Source organism: Carlito syrichta, unplaced genomic scaffold (genome assembly GCF_000164805.1).
Source record: "Carlito syrichta isolate Samal-C Ts95f unplaced genomic scaffold, Tarsius_syrichta-2.0.1 Scaffold312159, whole genome shotgun sequence".
Classification (NCBI taxonomy): domain Eukaryota; kingdom Metazoa; phylum Chordata; class Mammalia; order Primates; family Tarsiidae; genus Carlito; species Carlito syrichta.
This window is the reverse complement of record NW_007256255.1, coordinates 522,924-544,172: the sequence shown is the minus strand read 5'-3', so window position 1 is coordinate 544,172 and position 21,249 is coordinate 522,924. Positions and strand designations below refer to the sequence as shown.

The following is a 21,249-nucleotide window of genomic DNA, read 5'->3' as shown; positions in this document are numbered from 1 at the left end:
AACGCCCCAAGGAGTTTGAGCAGAACTTGCACACCACCCCCACTGGCTGGCGCCCACAGCCCACCTAGCCATAACTGGGATGCTTCTCTAAGCCTTGGAGAAACCCACGCCCCTGCGGTCTTGGGAAGTCTCAGGTTCCTCATTCTGCTGGCAGAAGAAGAGCCCTGCTGAGCCCAGTTCTCAGCCCCTCGTGGGTTGTAGAAGCAGAAGAGATATCAGACTCTTCCCCTTCTAGCAGTGGGTGTTTGAGGGCATGTGTCTGATATTTTCCAGCCCTGTAAATTCAGGCTAGAGAATAGGACCCTGTAGGTTTTGTAGCCATCATACACTTGAGATAGCTGTAATGAACACGGTCTATTTTGACCACTGCCATTCAGCTCTCTGGCACTCGCGTGTTTCTGAGCTTTTTGTATTAGGACCAAAGAGAAAAGCTTCAAGGTGAATCACTCTGGAATTTGAACCCCTTTCCAATTGATCTGTGGTGAGCAGAAAACAATCACTACTTGGACCCACACATTGGACCTTAACACATACTGTGTTGTTCTTGAGCATGGCTACCATGTGTTTGGTATAAGAGCACCAGCTGCAGATCTGGTCACAAGACCTACATGGCCCCTACCTTCAGCAAGCTTCTAGTCTAGTTTCAGGAGAAACGTTTGAGCAGTCTACACGCTAGTATCAACTTCTATAGTAACAACATGGATTGTTAAATACTACCACAGGCCTGACACTCAGGAGGATATTTACCATTTAATCTTTACAATGGCCCTATGAGGTGGGTTCACTTACCACCCTAATTTTACTGCCAAGGAACTGGAGGTTTATAGTGAGGGGCAATTTTCTGGGTTATCTAGTAAATAAGGGTCCAAGTGGAATTCAGTCTCGGCATAATGCTCCCAGTTCCTGCCCACAACACTGGGCTGCCTATAGGATGACCAGGACTCCTGGGAGCATTCTGAATAACAGTGCCTTTGACGGACATCAACAGTAATGTTTTCTCATCCTTTCATTGTGCAGACGGAGCCTACAGCACATATCCACCAAGAACTTCTCACAGGTACTAACGTTTTAAGACTTCTTTGACTCGGGCATATATTTTGAAAACTTCTTACAAAATAGCTAGTGGTGGTGACTGTCCTAGCCATCTGTTTTCAGTGCTTAATAAAACTGTAAAAAGTTGAGATACGGTCAGGTGGGGTGGCTCACACCTGTAATCCCAGCACTTTGGGAGGCCAAGGTGGGAGGATCACCTGAGTCCAGGAGTTTGAGACGAACCTGGGCAACACAACAAGACTTCAGCTCCACAAACTATGAAAAACTTAGCTGGACATGGTAGAGTGCGCCTGCAGTCCCAGACACTTGAGAGGCTGAGGTGGAAGGATCACCTGAGCCCAGAAGGTTGAGATGGCAGTGAGCCGTGATGGCACTACTGTACTCCAGCCTGGGTAAAAGTGAGACTCTGATTAAAAAAAAAAGAAGCTAAGGTGAATGGTAGCCAAAACATATTCTTTCCTCTACAGGACTAGAATCTGAAACAAGGCTCTTTATGCTGTCATCAGCCTCTCAGAAAGACCCTTCCTCAACTCCTTCCATATTTCAAAAGATATCCCAAGGGCAACAAATGTGCCAGAAGTTAAAAGAACAGGCTGATCGACTGAAGACTAAAGTAATACTTTTAAAGCTTGTTACAAACTATAGAAGTAACCAAATTCAAACACCAGACTATACCATTAAATACAGATTGCATTTTTTTCTTTTCTCTACTGCAGGTACAAGAATTTTCCAAAAGTTTAAAACAAGATTCTCCCTGCCATTTGCAAGACAAGAGGCTGGTAATGACTTTTATCCAGTTTTTAAAAATCTTTATTAGGAAATCTGACATGGGATAAATACAAATGGCTTTATAACATCATGTTTTCTCTACAGTGGTGGGTATGGAAATGCTTTGCTGAAGATTAAACTGTGTTTGTTTATTGGGGGTTAAAAGAACTGAGAATTCTGTTTCTACAGGTATTCAGCCTCTTTCCTTCTCAGGGGATTTATTACTTCTGACCGTTACTCCTCACCGGTCACCTTGTAATAAACCTGAGACCATAAGAGGTTCGAGATAAGAACACAACAGCCATTATAAAGGGGGTACTGGACTGGGCACGGTGGCTCATGCCTGTAATCCCAGCAGTTTGGAAAGCCGAGGTGGGAGGATTGCTTGAGCCCAGGAGTTTGAGATCTGCCTGGGCAACATGGCGAGACCCCATCTCTACAAGAAATTAACCAGTTGTGGTGGCATGTGCCTGCAGTCCCAGCTATCAGGAAGCTGAGGTAGAAAGCTCGCCTGAGCCCAGGAGGTAGAGGCTATGGTAAGCTGTAATGGTGCCACTGCACGCCAGCCTGGGTGACAGCGAAACCCCGAGTCAAAAGAAGAAAGAAAGAAAGAAAGAAAGAAAGAAAGAAAGAAAGAAAGAAAGAAAGAAAGAAAAGAAAAGAAAGAAAGAAAATGTCAGTCAGTCTTGTCCATAATTGATGGGTCCTGGTGGAATTAGTTTATAAAATTTGTTGGCATCTGGCAATTCAACTATGACTTTGAAAACTTTTTTATTATAAAGATGCGGGGTTAGGTATACAACTGTTAGGTATTCAGGGTTAGGTATACAACTGTTGATTATGCAGGTACCCTTACTGATGAGGTGTGCCCCTCCCTTCCCAGCAGGACTTTGAAAACTCTTTATTTTTTTATTTTATTTTGAGTTGGATCCTCACTCTGTTGCCCAGAATGGAGTGCAATGGCATGCTCCCGGCCACCGCAGCCTCCACCTGCTGGGCTCCGGCGATCCTTCCAAGTAACTGGAACTACAGGCGTGCGCTACCACGCCCGGCTAGTTTTTTTGATTTATTGTAGAGATGAGGTCTCGCCAAGTTGCCCAGGCGGGTCTCGAACCCGCAGGCTCAGGCAGTCCACTCACCTCAGCCTCACAAAGCGCGGAATTATAGGTTGAGCCACTGAGCCCAGCTGAAAACTCTTAAAATCCATCTTGAAGCAATGCTTTTTAGATCAAAATCTTTCACTTTTGCATCCTTGCTTGTTGCATGTAATCAAATCAGTAATTTATGCTGTCACTGTGGCAGCCTTGTCATCAGTACCAGAGTCGTGGGAAGTGGGGGTGGTGCAATGGGGTGGAGGACGGAGACTGGGAGAACAAGAAACGTGGTTTCTGACATGGGAGGTGTCACTGAGGTCACTGGGTCAGCGGCGAGGCAGGAGGTCAAAAGTCCTGACGTAGTCATAAGCAAGGTTCAGGGCAGGCAGTGCTTCAGGACCCCATCAGGATGGACAAAAACTGAGGAGCCAAATGCTAAAAGACCCAGTTGATTATTCATTCGTCATGCTAATTAAATCATTAATTCATTCAACAAACACTTATCAGGCACTTTCTATGTCTCAGGCCTTGTACCAGGCACTAGGGATTTGGAGATGAAGAAACAGTTCCTCCAGCCAGGGCAACATAGAGAGATACCGTCTCTACAAAAATTAAAAAATTAGCCGGGCATGGTGGTGCTTGCCTGTAGTCCCAGCTACTCTGGAGGCTGAGGCAGGAGGATCGCCCTGAGTCCAGCAGGTGGAGGCTGCGGTGAGTGATGGTGCCACTGCTTTCCAGCCTGGGCGACAGAGTGAGAGACAAAAAGAAAAGAAAAGAAACGGTTCTTTCAAATGGCTTATATGTAATCACTTAGGAACAATGGACTAGTAAACAATTAAAATGCAGCTTGAGAAATGTTACAGATGACGCTCACGGCAGCCTGAAAAGTCTCACACTGGCCAGTTAGGGGACATCTGGAAGGTTTCCTGGGAGTGGCTTCTGAGCCAGGTGTTGCAAGGGCAGATGAGTGTTCTAGAAAAGGGAAACAGTACTCAGTAGTTCAGTCACTCTGGAGGCTGAGGCAGGAGGATCACTTGCGCCTTGGAGTTTGAGGCTGCGGTGAGCTGTGATTGTGAGTCTGTACCCAAGTCTGGGTGACAGAGTGAGACCCCTGACTCAAAAAAAAAAAAAGGAAAGAAAAGAAATACAGCCATTGGTTTTTCACAACCCCACAAGGTGTGAAAACAAATATAAATCTTTTTTTTTTTTTTTTTGCCAGTGAGGAAACAGATACAAAGAATAAGCAACTTGTTCCAGGTCATACAGGGTCTGACAATTAAGTTGGCGAACTTGTCTAGGAAAAGCATTCCATACCTCACTGCTGAATATCACTATGGTCACCTTTGAAGGACTCCCCTTGGGAAGCTATGCACCAATGCCTGCACCTTGTCCACCTGTCAAAGCAATTTTGGAACTCTTTTTCTGGAATGGCCATCAGATGACTCTTGAAGCCCCGAATGCCATCAAATGTCTTCCTTTCAATATTTCCTTTATCTTTGGGTGAAAAAAAAAGTCGTTGGGGCCAGGTCAGGTGAGTAGGGAGGGTGTTCTGATATAGTTATTTGTACAGTGTAAGTGCCCGGTGGCAAGTTTGTGAGCTTATCAGACCTCAACAAATAAGGATGACAGTTCTGATGGTCATTCCAGAAAAAGAGTTCCAAAATTGCTCTGATGGGTGAACTAGGCGCTGGCGTCGGTGCAGTGCTTCCCGAGGGGAGTACTTTGAAGGTGACCGCAGTGACACTCAGCAATGAGGTGTGGAGCACTTTTTCTAGGATTGAGTTCACGATCCTAATCGTCAGACCTGGTACAGTGGTAGTCTGAATTCAGATCCCATAAACTTAAAGTTGTTATTAGATAATAAATTAACATATTAAAAATTCAAAAGAAGGCCGAGCGCAGTATAATCCCAGCACTTTGGGAGGCTGAGGTGGAAGGATCGCCTGAGGCCAGGATTTCGAGACCACCCTGGGCAACAAAGCGAGACACCTGTCTCTGCAAAAAATAAAAATAAAAGGGACGGGGCCGGTACCGCAGTATAGGGGCGAGAAAGCACCACCAGTGTGAGCGGGCCGGACTGCGAGGTGCTGTAATCTACCAGAGGACACTTCAGGGACATGAGGTGGTGTGGGAAGGTAGAGACAAGAGAGGTGGACAGGGGACACACCGTGCAGACCTTTGAGCTGCACTGGAGCTTAGACTCTATCCTGAGCCCGAGAGATGGGGCAACAGGGAAGTGGGGAACAGAGAGGCTGTTTGTGGGGAACAGAGAGAAGCCGCAATCCAGGACCAGTTACGAGGGCCTGAACCGAAGCGGGCAGTAAGGGGGTGGCAGCAGATGGAAAGGGGTGAGTGAAAGGAGGAAGGACGCCTGGCGACGTGCTGGATTTCTGGAACGAACAGTGAGGAAGGCGAGCAGGAGGCAGGACATCCAGCTGAGTTTGGGACATCTGGAGTCTGAGGTCCCCGGAGGACGTCCCAGTGGAGAGGCGTGGAAGACAGAGCAATGGGTCTGGCCCTCAGAGTTTTTGGGCCAGAAATGTAGATTTGGGCACTGTTGTGGGCTGAAGGTATGGGGTGGGCAAGATTGCTCTGGGGAGACTCACGGGAAACAAAGGGCAGGTGAGATGAGGCGAGGACCCAAAGGCTGAAGGCAGACCAGGAGGAGCAGAGCTGGAGACACCAGGAGAAAAGAGGGTTGTTTTTGTTTTTGATTTAGATTAGAAAATACAGTTTAAGCCGGGCTTGGTGGCTCAGCCTGTAATTCCGCACCTTGGGAGGCTGAGGTGAGTGGATTGCCTGAACCCGCGGGTTCGAGACTCGCCTGGGAAACTTGGAGAGACCTCATCTCTACAATAAATCAAAAAATCAGCCGGGCATGGTAACGCACGCCTGCAGTTCCAGCTACTTGGAAGGCTGAGGTGGAAGGATCGCTGGAGCCCAGCAGGTCGAGGCTGCGGTGGCCAGGAGCGGCCGCTGCACTCCAGTTTGGGCGACAGAGTGAGACTCCAACTCAAAAAAAAAAAAGAAAATACAGTGTATTTAAAAAGTAAATTAGAGAGAGAGAGAGAGAGAGAGAAAGTAAGAGGAAATTCACCTCCCCAAGGCAGGGAAGGGGGCCAAAGCCAGGAAGATGGCAACAGCCATAGCTCAAAGAGCACATGGCCACGCCAGAGTTTAGTAAGGTGATGGCCAAAAAGAGGGTTTTAAGAAGGAGGGTGTGTCTGTTGGTGGGAGTGTAAACTAGTACAGCCTCTGTGGAAAACAGTGTGGTGATTTCTAAAAAATCTAAAAATCAACCTTCCATACGACCCGGCAATCCCCCTACTGGGAATATACCCGGTAGAACTCAAATCACTCTATAAAAAAGATACCTGCACACATATGTTTATCGCAGCGCTGTTCACCGTAGCAAGAACATGGAACCAACCATGCTGCCCATCAAAAGAGGACTGGATAAAAAAAATGTGGTACCTATACACGATGGAATATTACGTAGCCATAAAGAAGAACAAAATCATGAACTTCACAGCAACCTGCATGGACTTAGAGTCTATAATACTGAGTGATCTTTCACAGAAAGAAAGAACTGAGTGTCACATGTTCTCACTCATAAGCGGTCCTTGAACAACTATCCTAATACTGTAAGAAAAGGATTGACAGTAGCAGGAAACCGTGAGGGGGCTTGGGGGGATGGTGAGGTGGGATTAGCAGTAGTGGGAATCTGCCTGGGGAAGAGGGGGCACACCTCATCAACAAGGGACCTGCACAATGAACATTTGTATAGCTAACGCTGAACTGTACCCCACATCTTTAAAATTAAAAGAAAAAAAAAGAAGGGGCCAGAGCACAGTGGTTCACTCCCGTAATCCCAACACTTTGGGAAGCCTAGATGGGAGAATTGCTTGAGTTCAGGAGCTTGAGACCAGCCTGGGCAACATAGTGAGACCCCGTCTCTATAAAAAACACAAAAATTAGCTGGGCGTGGTGGTGTGTGCCTGTAGTCCCAGCTACTGAGGAGGCTGAGGCAGGAGAGTCGCCTGAGCCCAGGAGGTCGAGGCTGTGGTGAACCGTGATTGTGCCATTGCACTCTAGCCTGGGTGACAGAGTTTGATTCAGGAAAAAACAAAAGAAGTGGGGAGTGGGCCACACCACTGAATGTTCAAGAAGAGAGGAAATTAAGGTGTATGTTGGGTCTACACGTCATCAGTGCCCTTGGCTAGCCTGGTTTCAAAGAAGCCTGCCTGGCTGCAAGGGTGAAAGAGTCAACAACAGATACAGGAAATCTCCCCAAGGCCAAGCAGATCACAGGATTTTTTTTTTTTTTTTGAGTCAGAGTCTCACACTGTCTCCCAGGCTGGAGTGCAATGGCACACTGCTCACAGCCACCGCAGCCTCAATCTGCTGGGCTCAGGCAATCCTTCCACCTCAGCCTTCCAAGTAACTGAAACTCTAGGTGTGCACCACCATGCCCAGCTAATTGATTTATCGTAGAGATGAAGTCTCACCATGTTGCCCAGGCTGGTCTTGAACTCGCGCGCTCAGGCAATCCTCTCGCCTCTGCCTCCTGCAAGTGCTGGGATCACAGGCATGAGCCACTGCACCTGGCCTGACCACAGGATTTTAAAGATTCCAGCAAAGCAGAAGGAATCTGGTTCAAGGCACTAGCCTTCAGAGGCCTCAATTCTGGAAATTTCTTCTCAATGTTAGAGGGTCAGGAGGAATCCCTATTGGGACTGAGAGGAGGAAAGGGTGGCTTGGGTATCGTTAGCCCTAGTCTGGGAGCCCAAGGCCCATCTGACTCAGTGTTGGAAGAAGCCAGATGGGGCTGAAAGCAACCATTTCAGCTGGCGCGGCATGATGGGGCAAGAAGCGTCGATTCTGGAGCAGACATGCTAGTTCTACTTACTAGTTATATGACCTACACACGTTGTAGCATGCGAGAGTTAAATGAAGTACATCCATGCCTAGAAAACTGTGCCTTATCATCTTCTGAGTTATTTTTTAAATACATTATTTATTTAGAGTTGGAGTCTCTGTCGCCCAGGCTGGAGTGCAGTGGCACCATCACAACTCACCGCAGCCTTAACCTCCTGGGCTCCAGCGATCCTTCCACCTCAACCTCCTGAGTAGCTAGGACTACAGGCGTGTACCACCATGCCCAGCTAATTTTTGGATTTTTTTCATAGAGATGAATTCTTGCTATGTTGCCCAGGCTGGTCTTGAACTCCTGGACTCAAGCAATCTTTCCACCCCGGCCTCCCAAAGTGCTGGGATCATGGTCGTGAGCTACTGTGCCCAGTTCACACCTGCCAATTCTTTGTACTCTATAGCCAATATGTTTCTGAACTCTTGCTTGTTCATGTTGAGGTGAATAAGAATTGATAATAGCAGCTCCCACCTGGCGGGTGTGTACTACACTCTTGGCATCAAGCAATTTTCATCATACGGGGTTAGGGCCATTATCTTAATTTTACAGATGAGAAAATGAAAGCTTAGAGAGTTCAAGTTGACTAAAGTCATACAATGAACAAGTGACAAAGTCTGAACTTGAGCCCTGTGGCATCTGACCCTGTAACCGCACGGTGCCATATTTCTGCCCTAAGCAATATTTCTCCAACCATCTCTTCCTCTCCATTTTCTTTCTTTTTTTTTTGAATTGGAGTCTCACTCTGTCGCCCAGACTGGAGTGCAGTGGCCGCTCCCGGCCACCGCAGCCTCGACCTGCTGGGCTCCGGCGATCCTTCTGCTTCAGCCTTCCAAGTAGCCGGAATTACAGGCGCGCGCTACCACGCCCGGCTAATTTTTTGATTTATTGTAGAGATGAGGTCTCGCTGCCCAGTTGGGTCTCGAACCCGCAGGCTCAGGCAATCCACTCACCTCAGCCTCCCAAAGGTGCGGGATTACAGGCTGAGCCACCGAGCCCCGGCTTCCTCTCCATTTTCATGAGGTTCAGGCCCTCCCGATGATCCGGTAAGCCTGCCTCAAGCTTTGTTCCCTCCAATGAAAACTGGCAAAACAGTCTCATCCACAGTCTCTTTCGTCAGTAGAATAAAATCTCTAAGACCAGGAACTGTGCCCGATACAATTTTTGTGTCTCAGACATCTGGCCCAGGACCAGACACAGGCAGTGCTCAGGGAATGTTTAGCAGCCGGGGTCGGGGCTCAACCATCCGTACACCCTCAAGACATGACCCTGGTCAGCACTATTTTTAAACGTCTTTTTTTTTTGAGGTGAAGTCTCACTCTTGTCGCTCAGACTAGAGTGCCGTGGCAGCCTCGACCTGCTGGGTTTAGGTGATCCTTCTACATCAGGTTTCCAAATAGCTGGAACTACAGACGCATACCACCATGTCTGGCTAGGGTTTTTGTGTGTGTGTGATTTATTATTCTTGATGTTAGAGGGTCAGTGGAATCCCTACTGGGACTGAGAGGAGGGAAGGGTGACTTGGGACAGTGTTAGCCCTAGTCTGGGAATTCGAGGCCCATCTGGCTCAGTGCTGTAAAGATGAGGTCTTGCCAAGTTGCCCAGGCTGGTCTCAAACCCTTAGACTCAGGCAATCCTCTCACCTCAGCCTCCCTAAGTGCTGAGATTAGTCTGAGCCACCGCACCTGGCCTGTTTTTTTTGTTTGTTTGTTTTTTGTTTTTGAGTTGGAGTCTCACTCGGTCGCCCAGACTGGAGTGCAGTGGCCGCTCCCGGCCACCGCAGCCTCGCCTGCTGGGCTCCGGCGATCCTTCCGTCTCAGCCAACCTGGCCTGTTTTTAAACTTGCATCCGCACGAGGCTGCATGTGTGGTGTCTGGAAGACCCATTTACAGCTTTGGCAAAATTTCCAGTTGTTCCCTCCCCATTACACCCCCCAAATCCCCAGAGACGCAAACTCAGGCCTTCCAACTCCAGTTCCTTTGTAAGATCTCTGTGGTTTTAGACGTGTTCATAAGTTCCAATTTCCTACTCTCTAAGACTGAGGATAACAAACTTTGCTTCGAAGCATTTTCAGTATTGATGTGGGAATGAGATCAGATGGGAAGTAGGAAAGTGCTTTGTAAGCTGAAAATCATTCTGCAAACACAGGATTACAACCGTCCTGCTAAGGAAGACCCGAGGCCTCTGAGAGAGAAGCCAGAAGCCATTGCACTTTCCAGCTATGTGCTGGGAGGGTGCTGGAAATGTCTAGGGGGGCCTTGGGTTGTCTGTACAAGGGGGGACCCAAAGAACTGGAATTTATTTATAAAATATTGTGCATTCATCCTTACATGTTTAAACTTCAGTCACCTTCAAAGTACTCTCTTTTTGATGCAATACACCTATTGAAATGGTTTTTCTACTGCTCAAAACAGTTTTTGAATGCATCAATGTCGATGCCTTTTAGTACTTCTGCCTTTTTTTGTTTTACCTCTTCCACATCGGCAAACCATTCCCTTTGAGGACTTTTTTCACCCAGAAAAACAAAGCTGCTCGGGGCGAGATCAGGTGAATAGGAAGAGTGGGACACGGGGCCATGCTTTTTGGGGTCCAAAACTGCGGAACACTCAGCGCTGTGTGGGCAAGTACAGTGTCGTGGTGAAAGAACCAGTCGTCTGTTTGCCACAACTCGGGACATTTCTTCCCCCAGTTGTGACACCACCTTCTTAAAATTTCCAGATAAAATCTTTGGTGGTCATTTGATCCAGAGGGACAAATTCTGAGTGTGCTTCAAGGGGCCCGCCCTCCAAGTAATAATTCCAGTTTTGGGCTCCCCCTCATATTTTAGATGTCAGACTGCAACAAAACAGTTGACGCTGCCAGGGGAAGGATGGTGGCTTCGTTTGGCACTTCTTGTAGGATACACCTGCACCGTGTTTTTGAGAAAACTCCATGAACAGGCTTGCACGTGGATGATTCCGGTGACTTTCTTGTTGCAGATGCTGGAGAAACTGCAGGGACGTCTCAAACTGCTGGAGCAGACATTCCTGGCCACGAAGGACCAGCATCTGACTTTGCAGCAACAAGACCATAGGCACGAATCTGCAGTTGTGGGAGACTTTGATCCAGAAAGGTCAGGTTTAAACCCACCGTGTAAGATGGAGGGGTCAAAGGTGACCTCCTTCAGGTGGGATTCCCATGTGGCTGCTGCCTTAGTGCTGGGAGAGCCACTGGTTTGGGGTCAGCAAACACAGTGTCACTGATGAACAAGTGTCACCTCATGCCATGGGGAGAGTGGAGGTCCCACTGGGTGTAAGGCGCAGTGCCAGGCATGGACCCAGAGGGGGCACCCGAAACGAACTGTCTCCTGGGGCAGAGGCATTGCGTCACCATCTTGCATTGTGTTGGATGTCGTTATTATTAGTTCTGAGATCCAGAGGAGCCCAGGAAAACTCTAGAATGGTTCACACACTAGCCACAGAGGGCCTTCCCGCCAAGTTCTTCCCCTCCCTCTCAGCGTTTTCCTCGCCCATTTCTCCCTGCCCCTGCCTTCACTGCCCTACCTGCTTCTCCTCTTCTGTCTCTCGTGTGTCCTCTTTTCTGTCCCGTCCACCAATCATTCTGAGGGGAGCGGACAGGAAAGAATCACCGCAAGCTTGATTAGAGTTGGGGTGAGGGGTCCACAAATGCTGATAAAAGAAAAATGTAGAAGCTTGAAATTAGATGACACGTGAATTAGTTCACATTAGAAACTGGGACAGCAGGGGTCACTGGCTCACGTCAGTAATCCCAGCACTTTGGGAGGTAGAGGCAAGGGGATTGCATGAGCCCAGGGGTTTGAGACCAGCCTGGGCAACTTGGTGAGACCTTGTCTCTACAATAAATCAAAAAATGAGCCGGGCATGGTGGTGTGCGCCTGTAGTTCCGGCTACTCAGAAGGCTGAGGCAGAAGGATCACTGGAGCCCAGCAGGTCGAGAATGCAGTGGCCATGAGCGTGCCACTGCACTCCAGCCTAGGTGACAGAGTGAGACTCTGACTCAAAAAAAGGAAAAAAGAAAGAAAAAAAGAACTAGAATACACTCCAAATCGAAGATTCCAGTAGGTGATTTCTATGGACCATGTTTCTCCCTCCACTCCAGAATAATCTCAAAATGTATTCCAGGATTCAAGGATAGGATTGATTCCATATCATTTCCTGGTATGAATTAACAGAATCTATTTAGTAGGCTTAATATTTGTAAATTCAGGTCTTTCTATTCATAGCATTTTAACATGTAATTATTATTGATGCCAAAATATTTTAATGGTTTATATTTCAACATTAGGGTCCTGTGGTATTTTTTTTCCCCAAGGTATAATTTTACCTTTTCAAAATGAATGAAACCTCTGTATACCTTTATTTCAAGACTGAGTTATGAGGCAGCAAGAATGGGGTTTTAATATTGATTTTTCTCCAAAGCTTTTTTTTTTCTGGAAAAAAGAAAGTTATCCTCATGCTACTGCTATTTGTTTTAAAATTAACATAGTAAGGAAGGATATCTCTTTTCCAAGGAATCTCTTGTTTTGGCTGTCGTGTTAAAGACAGTCCTCTGTGCACATGAAGACCCAAGTTATGCAATGTCTTATTTGTATCCTAGTTACAACCACACTGCGCCTGGCACGAGTATAAATCAAGACTTTCAACTGCAATTATATCCCATATACGGGAGAAGCTGTCAGCACAAGGGAGGGACCCAGCCTTTCCCATGACTCAGTTAAAGCCACCTCAGGACAAGCGAAGGCTGATCAGCTGGACACTGGCCCTCTTGTTGTCAAATGAGCATCACATGGCAATGAGCAGAACCCCACACAACCCCTGGGGTCTTGATATGTCCAGAACCTTCTAAGTGTTCAGTCCAAAGGCTAATGGATGATGGCTTTCTGTAGGGTCAAGAATCTGGCAAATTCATCGACTAATCACTTGTTTTTTACTGGTTGTGCTCTTATTAAAATCTTTATATTATTATCCTTAAAAGGTAATAAGTGGTTGGGCTCGGTGGCTCAGCCTGTAATCCCAGAACTTTGGGAGGCTGAGGCAAGTGGATTGCTTGAGCCTGTGGGTTCGAGACCAGCCCAGGCAACTCGGTGAGACTTCGTCTCTACAATAAATCAAAAAATTAGCTGGTGTGGTAGCTCATGCCTGTAGTTCCAGCTGCTTGGAAGGTTGAGGTGGAAGGATCCCCGGAGCCCAGCAGATCGATGCTGGGGTGGCCATGGGTGTCCCACTGCACTCCAGTCTGGGTGACAGAGTGAGACTCCGACTCAAAAAAAAAAAAGTGATAGGCAAAAATATTTTAATTTCATGCATCCTGCTTGTCAAAATGTAGTCCACGGTCATCTGATTCTTTCGAGTACTAGCACTGGAAGTTAAGCAGTCAAGAAATGGGGTTCGACTGGGCAGGGTGGCTCAAGCCTGTCATTCCAGCATTTTGGGAGGTGGAGGTGAGGGGATTGCCTGAGGGGATTGCCTGAGCAACTTGGGGAGATCTTGTATCTACAAAAAGTCAAAAAAAATTAACCGGGCATGATGGCGCATGCCTGTAGTTCCAGCTACTTGAGAGGCTGAGGTGGAAGGATCACCTGAGCCCAGAAGGTCGAGGCTGCAGTAGCTGTGAGCATGCCACTGCTCTTTAGCCTGGGCAACAGAGTGAGACTCTGACTCCAAAAAAAGAAAGAAATTGAGTTCTATTTCCATGAATCCCTTTTCCCAATTATCTCAAATTCAATTTTGGTCTCCTGCTTTACAGAAAAGATCATGAATTCCCTCAAAAATGTCCATCCTCCATCTCCAGATAGAGACAATGTCACCTCCTTTCCCCTCCTCTCTCCAACCTTCTGGTCACGACCCCGGTCCATCCTCTTCAACTCTCTTGGGGTCTTGCTTCATCATTTCACTTCTTTCTCTTAAATTTCCAGTCTGTCCCTTGCTTCTTTCTCTTCTAACGGCTAGATTATGACAAATCTTCCTATGTTTTATTAGATGATCACTTTGGCTTTTCATGCTCAGAGTTTTGTTCTATCGCTTGTTGAATAGGGAGGCCTTCCCCCGCTGGTTGAAAAAGCCACTTTCATCAGATACAAAACCCACGTGTATTGTGGAACTCCTTCTATTCCATCCCATTGATCTATATTTCTATTTCTATATTATCCACACCGCTTAAAATTAATGTTTAGTATATAGATATATTTTTTGAATTGCATCTCACTGTGTCGCCCAGGCTGGAGTGCAGTTAACGTTCACAGCTCACCGCTGCCTAGACCTCCTGGGCTCAGGTGATACTTCCACCTTGGCCTCTTGAGTAACTGTGAATACAGGTGTGCACCACCACGCTCAGCTAATTTTTTGATTTTTTTTAGAGATGAGTTCTCACTATGTTGTCTAGGCTGATATTTTGGAATGTTTCTTTTTAAAAAAATTTTTCACCTCATCAATAAGGGTACCTGCATAGTGAACATTTGTATACCTAAGCCTGAATTGTACCCCACATATTTAAAATTTAACAAACGTACAAAAAAAATTTCTTCAGTTATTCTTGCACTCTCCTCTTACCAATAAGCATTATAATCAACTCACCAAATTTCCTTAATACATTTTCATGAGAATTTTGTTTAGGATTGCATTGAGTTATAGATTAGCTTAGGAAGAGTTAAATATCTTTGCAGTGAGTATTTCTATTCAGAAATGTGTTTTCTTCATGTAGATTTTACACTTTTTTGGTTAAGTTTATTACTAGCTATTTTATAGTTTTTCTGAGTTTGTTCATAGATGTTTTCTTTCATTGATATGCAGGAAATATAGAAAATTGTGTATTTAACTTGTACTGGGCTACCTTATGCAATTTTGCTCTTCGTGTTTTGCTGATTTTTCAGTTAACTGTCTTCATGTTTAGGTGTGATAATCATAGCATCTGAAAATATTAATAGTTTTTTATCCCTAAATATTTATACTTTCTTTTCTCCCTTCCAATTCTTATATCTGTCATTTATTTTTATTGCTGGTTTTCAAGAGCAATTAGATAATTAATATAAGTGAAAGAGAGTGTTATTGTCATGCTCCAAACAATAATGAGAATTTTCTCAATATGATTGCTGTAGGTTCAAGTAGGTAAACCTCATCAAGAGAGTTTCCTTTTGTTTCTAGATTTCTAGAATTAGGGCATTTGTGGTTGTTTAATTTAGGGAAATGCTTAATCAAATGGGATTTAGAAGTTTATTTAGTTTTTCTTCTTTAATCTATTAATGTGGTGGAGTTTATTAATACATATCTTAATGTGGAACCATAGAATAAGTTGGGAAATTTTCTCTTTTCTTTTTATGTTCTGGAAGAGTCTAATAACATAGGAATTATGTTACTTATAGTCATGGTAGAACTCACCCGTCAATCCACCTGACTTTGTGCCTTTTGGGGAGTAGATTTTTCACAATCTTTTCCATTTTTCTCTGGCTATTAGCCTTTTCACATTTTTTACCTCTGTTTGAGTACATTTTAATAATTTATGTTTTTCAATAAATTACCCGTTTCCCCTAAATTTCAAACTGTGTTGATATAAAGTTTTTCAATTCTTTTTGATTTAAAATTTTTCCTTTCTCATTCTTAATACTATTTATGTTTCTCAGTCAGCCTTTCCAGTGACTTGTTTTATAAATATTTTAGAAGAAAACATGTTTTATTTTATTGATCAAATTATTTTGTTTCATTTATTTCTGCTTAATTTTATGACTCCCTTCCTTTTGAATACCTGGTTTATTAATTTTTGAACTCTACTAATGCATTTTAAGACTATAAATTTAAATTTTCCATGGAACACTGCTGGAGAAACTGTATTACATTGGCTTTCCTATGTTATTTTCTCACTTATTGTCCACTTGAGAAATTATCCCTAATATTCATTTTTATTTCCTATGCAATCCAAAGTTATTTAGCTGAGTGTTAAAATCATCTAAATGATTTCTGGGGTCTTTTTGTTAACTTCTAGTAATAAGAGAATGTAGTAATATAATTTTAAATATTTTGGAATTTGTTGTAATTTTTATCTGTGGACTAATACAAGGTAAATTTTTGTAATGTAATGGATTTGAAGAAAATGAATTTTCTTTATTGGGTAAAATATATATTTATACGCACATATGGATTAGAACAAACTTGTTAATTAAGTTATTCGTGTATTTTTGTCCTTCCTCTTTTTTTAATTGGCATAACAATTATTTCATAGAATCACAGTTCTTAGAATCCCTTTAAGGAATCTTGAATCATCAAATCTAGATAAGCAAGGTATGATTCTGTTATCCCAGGTTATAATTGAGACATTGGAGGCCCTGAAAGGCTAAGTGATTTACCCAAGGATGCATAGCCAATGGACAGCAAATGAGGATTCCAGTCAAGGCCTTCAGAGTGAAACTATAAACAGGATGCCAGGCAGGGCAGTATCCATTACCCCCTCACCCTGTTGGAAGACAGGCCACATTAGCAACATAGATCAATGTCTATTCCAGAACTGCTGTTTTTAATTAGAGTGCTGATTACGCAGCCTGGAAGACACCTGTTTGTTTATTTCCTTAGAGAAGTGGAAGGTGAGATCTTCCAGGTGGAGATGCTTCTGGAAGACGTTAAGGAGAAAATTGATGGAAGCAAATACACCTCGGCTCTCCCTCTTCCTGCGAGTTCTCTGGTTACCCTGGAAGACTTGGCATCTGTATCCTCTTCATTCTCAAATGAGGTAACACGGCAGCCCACAGCCTAATTGTGTGCCAGGAAAAACGGTGTTTATGCATGTGTAAACTCCTAATTCAGGGATTCACTGAGTCCTATTTTAATATTTCCTGAAAACTTAACTTTCCAAAGACCCATGAATCATATTTAAATTGGAGCCAGCTTTTAAGACTTAGAAGTGATTTCAGGCGCTAATTTCTGAAACATTTTGTTAGTTCAGGATGTAACAATGCAGCTTAAACTGATAAATCACTGGAAAACTATTTCTTCTGGATGAATAGCAACATTTTTGTGGATTATACTTGGAAGAAATAATTTTTTTTCTCATCGTTTTGCACTCCCTCTTCTAAGTAAAGAAGAGCGCGCTCAGTGAAATGATTGTTTCCATGAATCCAATTCTGTATTTTCCTTCTCTGAAGATCAGTTCTTTCGGATTTCTACATTTGCAAGATTGGGGAACTCCAGTCAAGACTGTCTTTCTACCCTTTTTTGCTTTGGCAGCTTCAAACATCTCAGACTAGATTAAAATTCTGAGGAACTGAATCATCTAAATAATTACCCTAAAATGACTCCTTAGTTGAATACAGGATTGTATGACACCGCCCAAGGCTGATCCTCAAACCTGAATGAGGATCTGTCAGAGCTCAGGAAGAGAAGATGAAGACCATCTGAAAGTCAGCCCTTCCGAGGAAGTGTGCTTACCTTCCCCCTCAAACCCCCGGCCTGTCGAAATCTCACTCTTGCAAGGTCCAGCTTCAGAGCCGGGCCATCTGTGCACCCTTGAACTTAGCCCCCCCAACCACCAGGCAGAATTCTCTGCTTCAGCCTGTGATCCCCCAGCCCCATGACTCCTTTGTCTTGGCGCCTTTGTACTCATCTGTGTATCCCGAATGTCCATTGCCAGGTGTAGAGTGAACACTCCATTTCTCTCTCTTTCTTCACTTCTTCCCTCCCTCCCTCCTTCCTTCCTTCTTTCGAGTGGGAGTCTTACTCTGTCACCCAGACTGAAGTGGCACAATCACAGCTCACTGTAACCTCCACCCGCTGGGGTTAGGCCATCCTTCCACCTTAGCCTTTCAAGTAGCTGGAACCACAAGCACGCACCACCACCCCCAGCTAATTTTTTTAATTTACTGTAGAGATGAGGGCTCGCCAAGTTGCCCAGGCTGGTCTTGAACCCCTGGGCTCAGGCAATCCTCTCGCCTCGGTCTCCCAAAGTGCTGGGATTACAGACGTGAGCCACTATGCCTAGTGTAAACCATTTCGTAAACATGAACCACTGTGGATGTAACCACCCGTCTCCATGCTTGGCAAACAGTCTCCAGGCTCATAGCGCATTTCCCGCTAGTCCTGGACCTGAGGGCGTCATGGCGTGGGAGGGAGCCTGGTGGGTCAGCCCAGCCCTGTGCCGGGCGGCTCCCTCGGGTCGGGATTTGCTTCTCTTTGCTGGGTCCCAGAGTGACAGCCACTGCTGTGAAATCGTGAGGACGCCACAACTTCGTGATAAGTGACCCTGAAGAGTCCACTGCTAGTATCATTCATTCAAGCAGGGTGTATTGAGAGGACAGAAAAGCTCTCACAGTGGGAGGCGATCCGAGGGGTTGCCCCACTCAGCAATATTTAATGCCCTGTGCTAGGCTCTTTTCTGGGTGTCGGGGATACAACATAAACAAGACAGACAAATCACCCGCCCTCAAGATGCTTCCATTTCTGTGGGAGAGTCACAGACTCTTACATGAAATTAGCATGTAATAGAATCGTCCAAGTGTAATGCAGGAAAAACGACAATACATTCCACATGACTCTGAAGCCAGCTACCTGGGTTCAAATGCTGGCTCTTGGGAAAGCTATGCAACCTCTCTGGGCCTCAGTTCCCTCCTCTGTAAAACAGGGATAATAATACCTACTTCGTGAGGTTGTTTTGAAGTTTAAATGCATTAATATATGTAACGTACTTAAAACAGGGCCCGCTCATATTAAGCACGTAACCTGGGTGATAGCTATCAAGACTACGTTTTTGTTTTGTTTGTTTTGAGGCAGGGTCTCACTCTTGCCCAGAACAGAGTGTAATGCTTATCACAGCCTCGACCTCCTGGGCTCAGGTGATCCTCCCACCTCAGCCTCTCAAGTAGCTGGAATTATAGGCAGTCGCCACCACGCCTAGCTAATTTTTAAACTTGTTTTTTTAAGAGACGAGGTCTCGCTATGTTGCCCAAGCTGATCTCAAACTCCTGGGCTCAAGAAACCCCCCTGTCTTAGCCTCCCAAAGTGCTGAGATTACAGGTGTGAGCCACCGCACCTGGCCTAGTGTGACTACGAAGTAATGGGACATGACCAAAAGTCACTACATGTAGGAGGGTGGCTTTAGGAAGGGAGACATGGTCAGGGGAGATTTTTCAGAGGTGAGATTTGAACTGAGTCCTGGGGATGAGGAAGCAGCTTGGTAAGGAGTTGGGAGGCGGGTTAAGGGAGTCCAGGCAGGATGCCAGGGTGTCTTAGGGTGGCATGGGGCCGCTGAATGGATTTTGAGCCGCGTCTCGGGACTGCAGCCCTAATGGTGAGTCCTTCTGTGTGGCTCCCCCAGATTCCCAAGGAACACCCTGGCCACCCTCCTGGGTTGTGGACCGTGCATGGGAGTGAGGCCACAGGGACGCCCCGGGGAAGGCCGCAGGAGACCCCCTCCGATGAGGAGCTCCGCCAGCTGGCCTCACAGAGATGAGACCTCACCCGCAGCCTCCAGAGGGACCGAGGGGCTCCCATGGGAGGAGGGATTTGGACGTGGACTTACAAAGCCCGGAAGCCTGGCTTCCCCTGTCCCACGGCACACAGGGCCTGGCCTCTGCAGCCCTCTAGGATCTCTGCAGAGATCCTAGGGGTGGGTGGCTGGGGATGGGGGTGGGAGAGAGAAAATGGTCCAGGGGCCACTCGAAGGCCACACCACACTCCGCCTTGGCTGCTTGTTCCCATCGTCCCAGCGGTGTTAATTCCCCTGATTCTTTTCACCAGATTAAAGCCAAATGATCCCCAAAAGTGGGGCTCCCAGGTAGCTCAAGAACTGGCTCCAAAATTCAAGTTGATTTTTTTTTTAAACCGGTTACCTAAATGGCAGTAGCAGGACGGTGGTTGCCCAGGACCAGCCTGATCAAGCAGCCCCGAGGCTGTCTTCTGATTCCAGGGTAATGTCCTGGAGCCGGTCCCTGGCTTGGTTCTGCCCATTCCCCAGATTTTCAGCCATAACCAGTGTTTCTGGATGTGACTGTGATGCTGGCACAGTCGAGATCACCAGGCTCTTTTCCTGACGGGCGTCCTGGGCGTCAGCACGGGCCACAGCTGCTGCTACTGCCCACACTGCCCACGTTTTCTGCAGTCGGGAGAAACTTGGAGGTGGGTAGCTTCATCATGCCTAGGATCATTTGCAGATCTTGGTCAGGTCAGGTTCTGATTCCGTAGGTCTGGGGTGAGCCTGCAGTTCCGCATTTCTAGCAAGCCCCCAGGCGATGCCCATGCCGTCCATCCTGGTCTGAAGGCCATACTTGGCGTGGCAAGGGTCTAGAGATGATTTTATCACAAATGAATTAGAAATACTGGGATTAGACCAGGCATAGTGGTTCCTGCCTAAATTTCAGTACTTTGGGAGGCTGAGGCAGGAGGATTGCTTGAGCCCAAGAGTCTGAGAGCAGCCTGGGCAACATAGCAAGACCTCGTCTCTACAAAAACATTTTAAAAATTAGCACCTGTAGTCCCAGCTACTTGGGAGACTGAGCCCAGGAGGTTGAGGTTATGGTGAACCATGATTGTGCCACTGCACTTCAGCCTGGGTGACAGAGTAAGACCCTGACTCAAAAGAAGAAAAAGAAAGAAAGAAAAAGAAATAAAAACTCCTGGGTCTGAAATGATGGCAACAATATAATAAACAGTAAACAATAACAATAATTCTGGCTGGGTGCGGTGACTCATACCTGGGGGGCAGAGGTGAGAGGATTGCCTGAGCCCAAGGGTTCAACATCAGCCTGGGCAATATGGTGAGATCTCATCTCGACAATAAATCAAAAAATTAGCCGGGTGTGGTGGCACGCACCTGTAGTTCCAGCTACTTGGGAGTCAGAGGCAGAAGGATCATCTGAGCCCAGCAGGTCGAGGCTGTGGTGACCATGATCGTGCCACTGCACTCCAGCCTAGGCAACAGAGACTCTGACGCAAATCGTCATCACCATTGTCATCATCTAATAATTCTGTTGGTTCAGAGCTGTACGGTTTGCAAAGTTTTTTTTGCAGAGAAGTAGCCTAGAATAGTGAGGCTCACCCAAGGGAAATGACAGGAGATACTGAAGCTCAGGTCTCCAACGTGGGCAGAGGGCACCTCCCTCCATTCTGCCAAGGTCAATCTGCCTTAAATGTCAAGTGCAGTGGTAACCCTGCCAGCTTAGCAGTGATGAGCAAACACATGGGAGGAAATGGAGAAAAAACCAGTTATTTTAAAAATAATAAAACTGATATATATATGTTGCAAAAGAAGTTCGAAAATAGGGAAAAGTATAAAGAACATTTCACTAGGAAAAAGCATTGTTGAATTTTTTTTTTCTTTTTTTTTTTGAGTCAGAGTCTCACTGTCGCCCAGACTGGAGCGCAGTGGCCGCTCCCGGCCACCGCAGCCTCGACCCGCCGGGCTCCGGCGACC

At 46.0% G+C, this 21,249-nt stretch overlaps 1 protein-coding gene across 1 annotated transcript in view; it reads left to right on the top strand.

Moving 5' to 3' along the window:
* Positions 1-21,249, top strand: part of AKNAD1 (AKNA domain containing 1) — a 39,859-nt gene that overhangs the window by 2,681 nt on the left and 15,929 nt on the right. Inside the window, exons 2-8 of the mRNA XM_008069658.1 lie at positions 1,018-1,057; positions 1,521-1,666; positions 1,770-1,832; positions 10,821-10,954; positions 16,422-16,578; positions 19,156-19,285; positions 19,665-19,747. Coding sequence (XP_008067849.1) covers positions 1,018-1,057; positions 1,521-1,666; positions 1,770-1,832; positions 10,821-10,954; positions 16,422-16,578; positions 19,156-19,285; positions 19,665-19,747 — 753 coding nt within the window. The remainder of the gene's footprint in view (positions 1-1,017; positions 1,058-1,520; positions 1,667-1,769; positions 1,833-10,820; positions 10,955-16,421; positions 16,579-19,155; positions 19,286-19,664; positions 19,748-21,249) is intronic.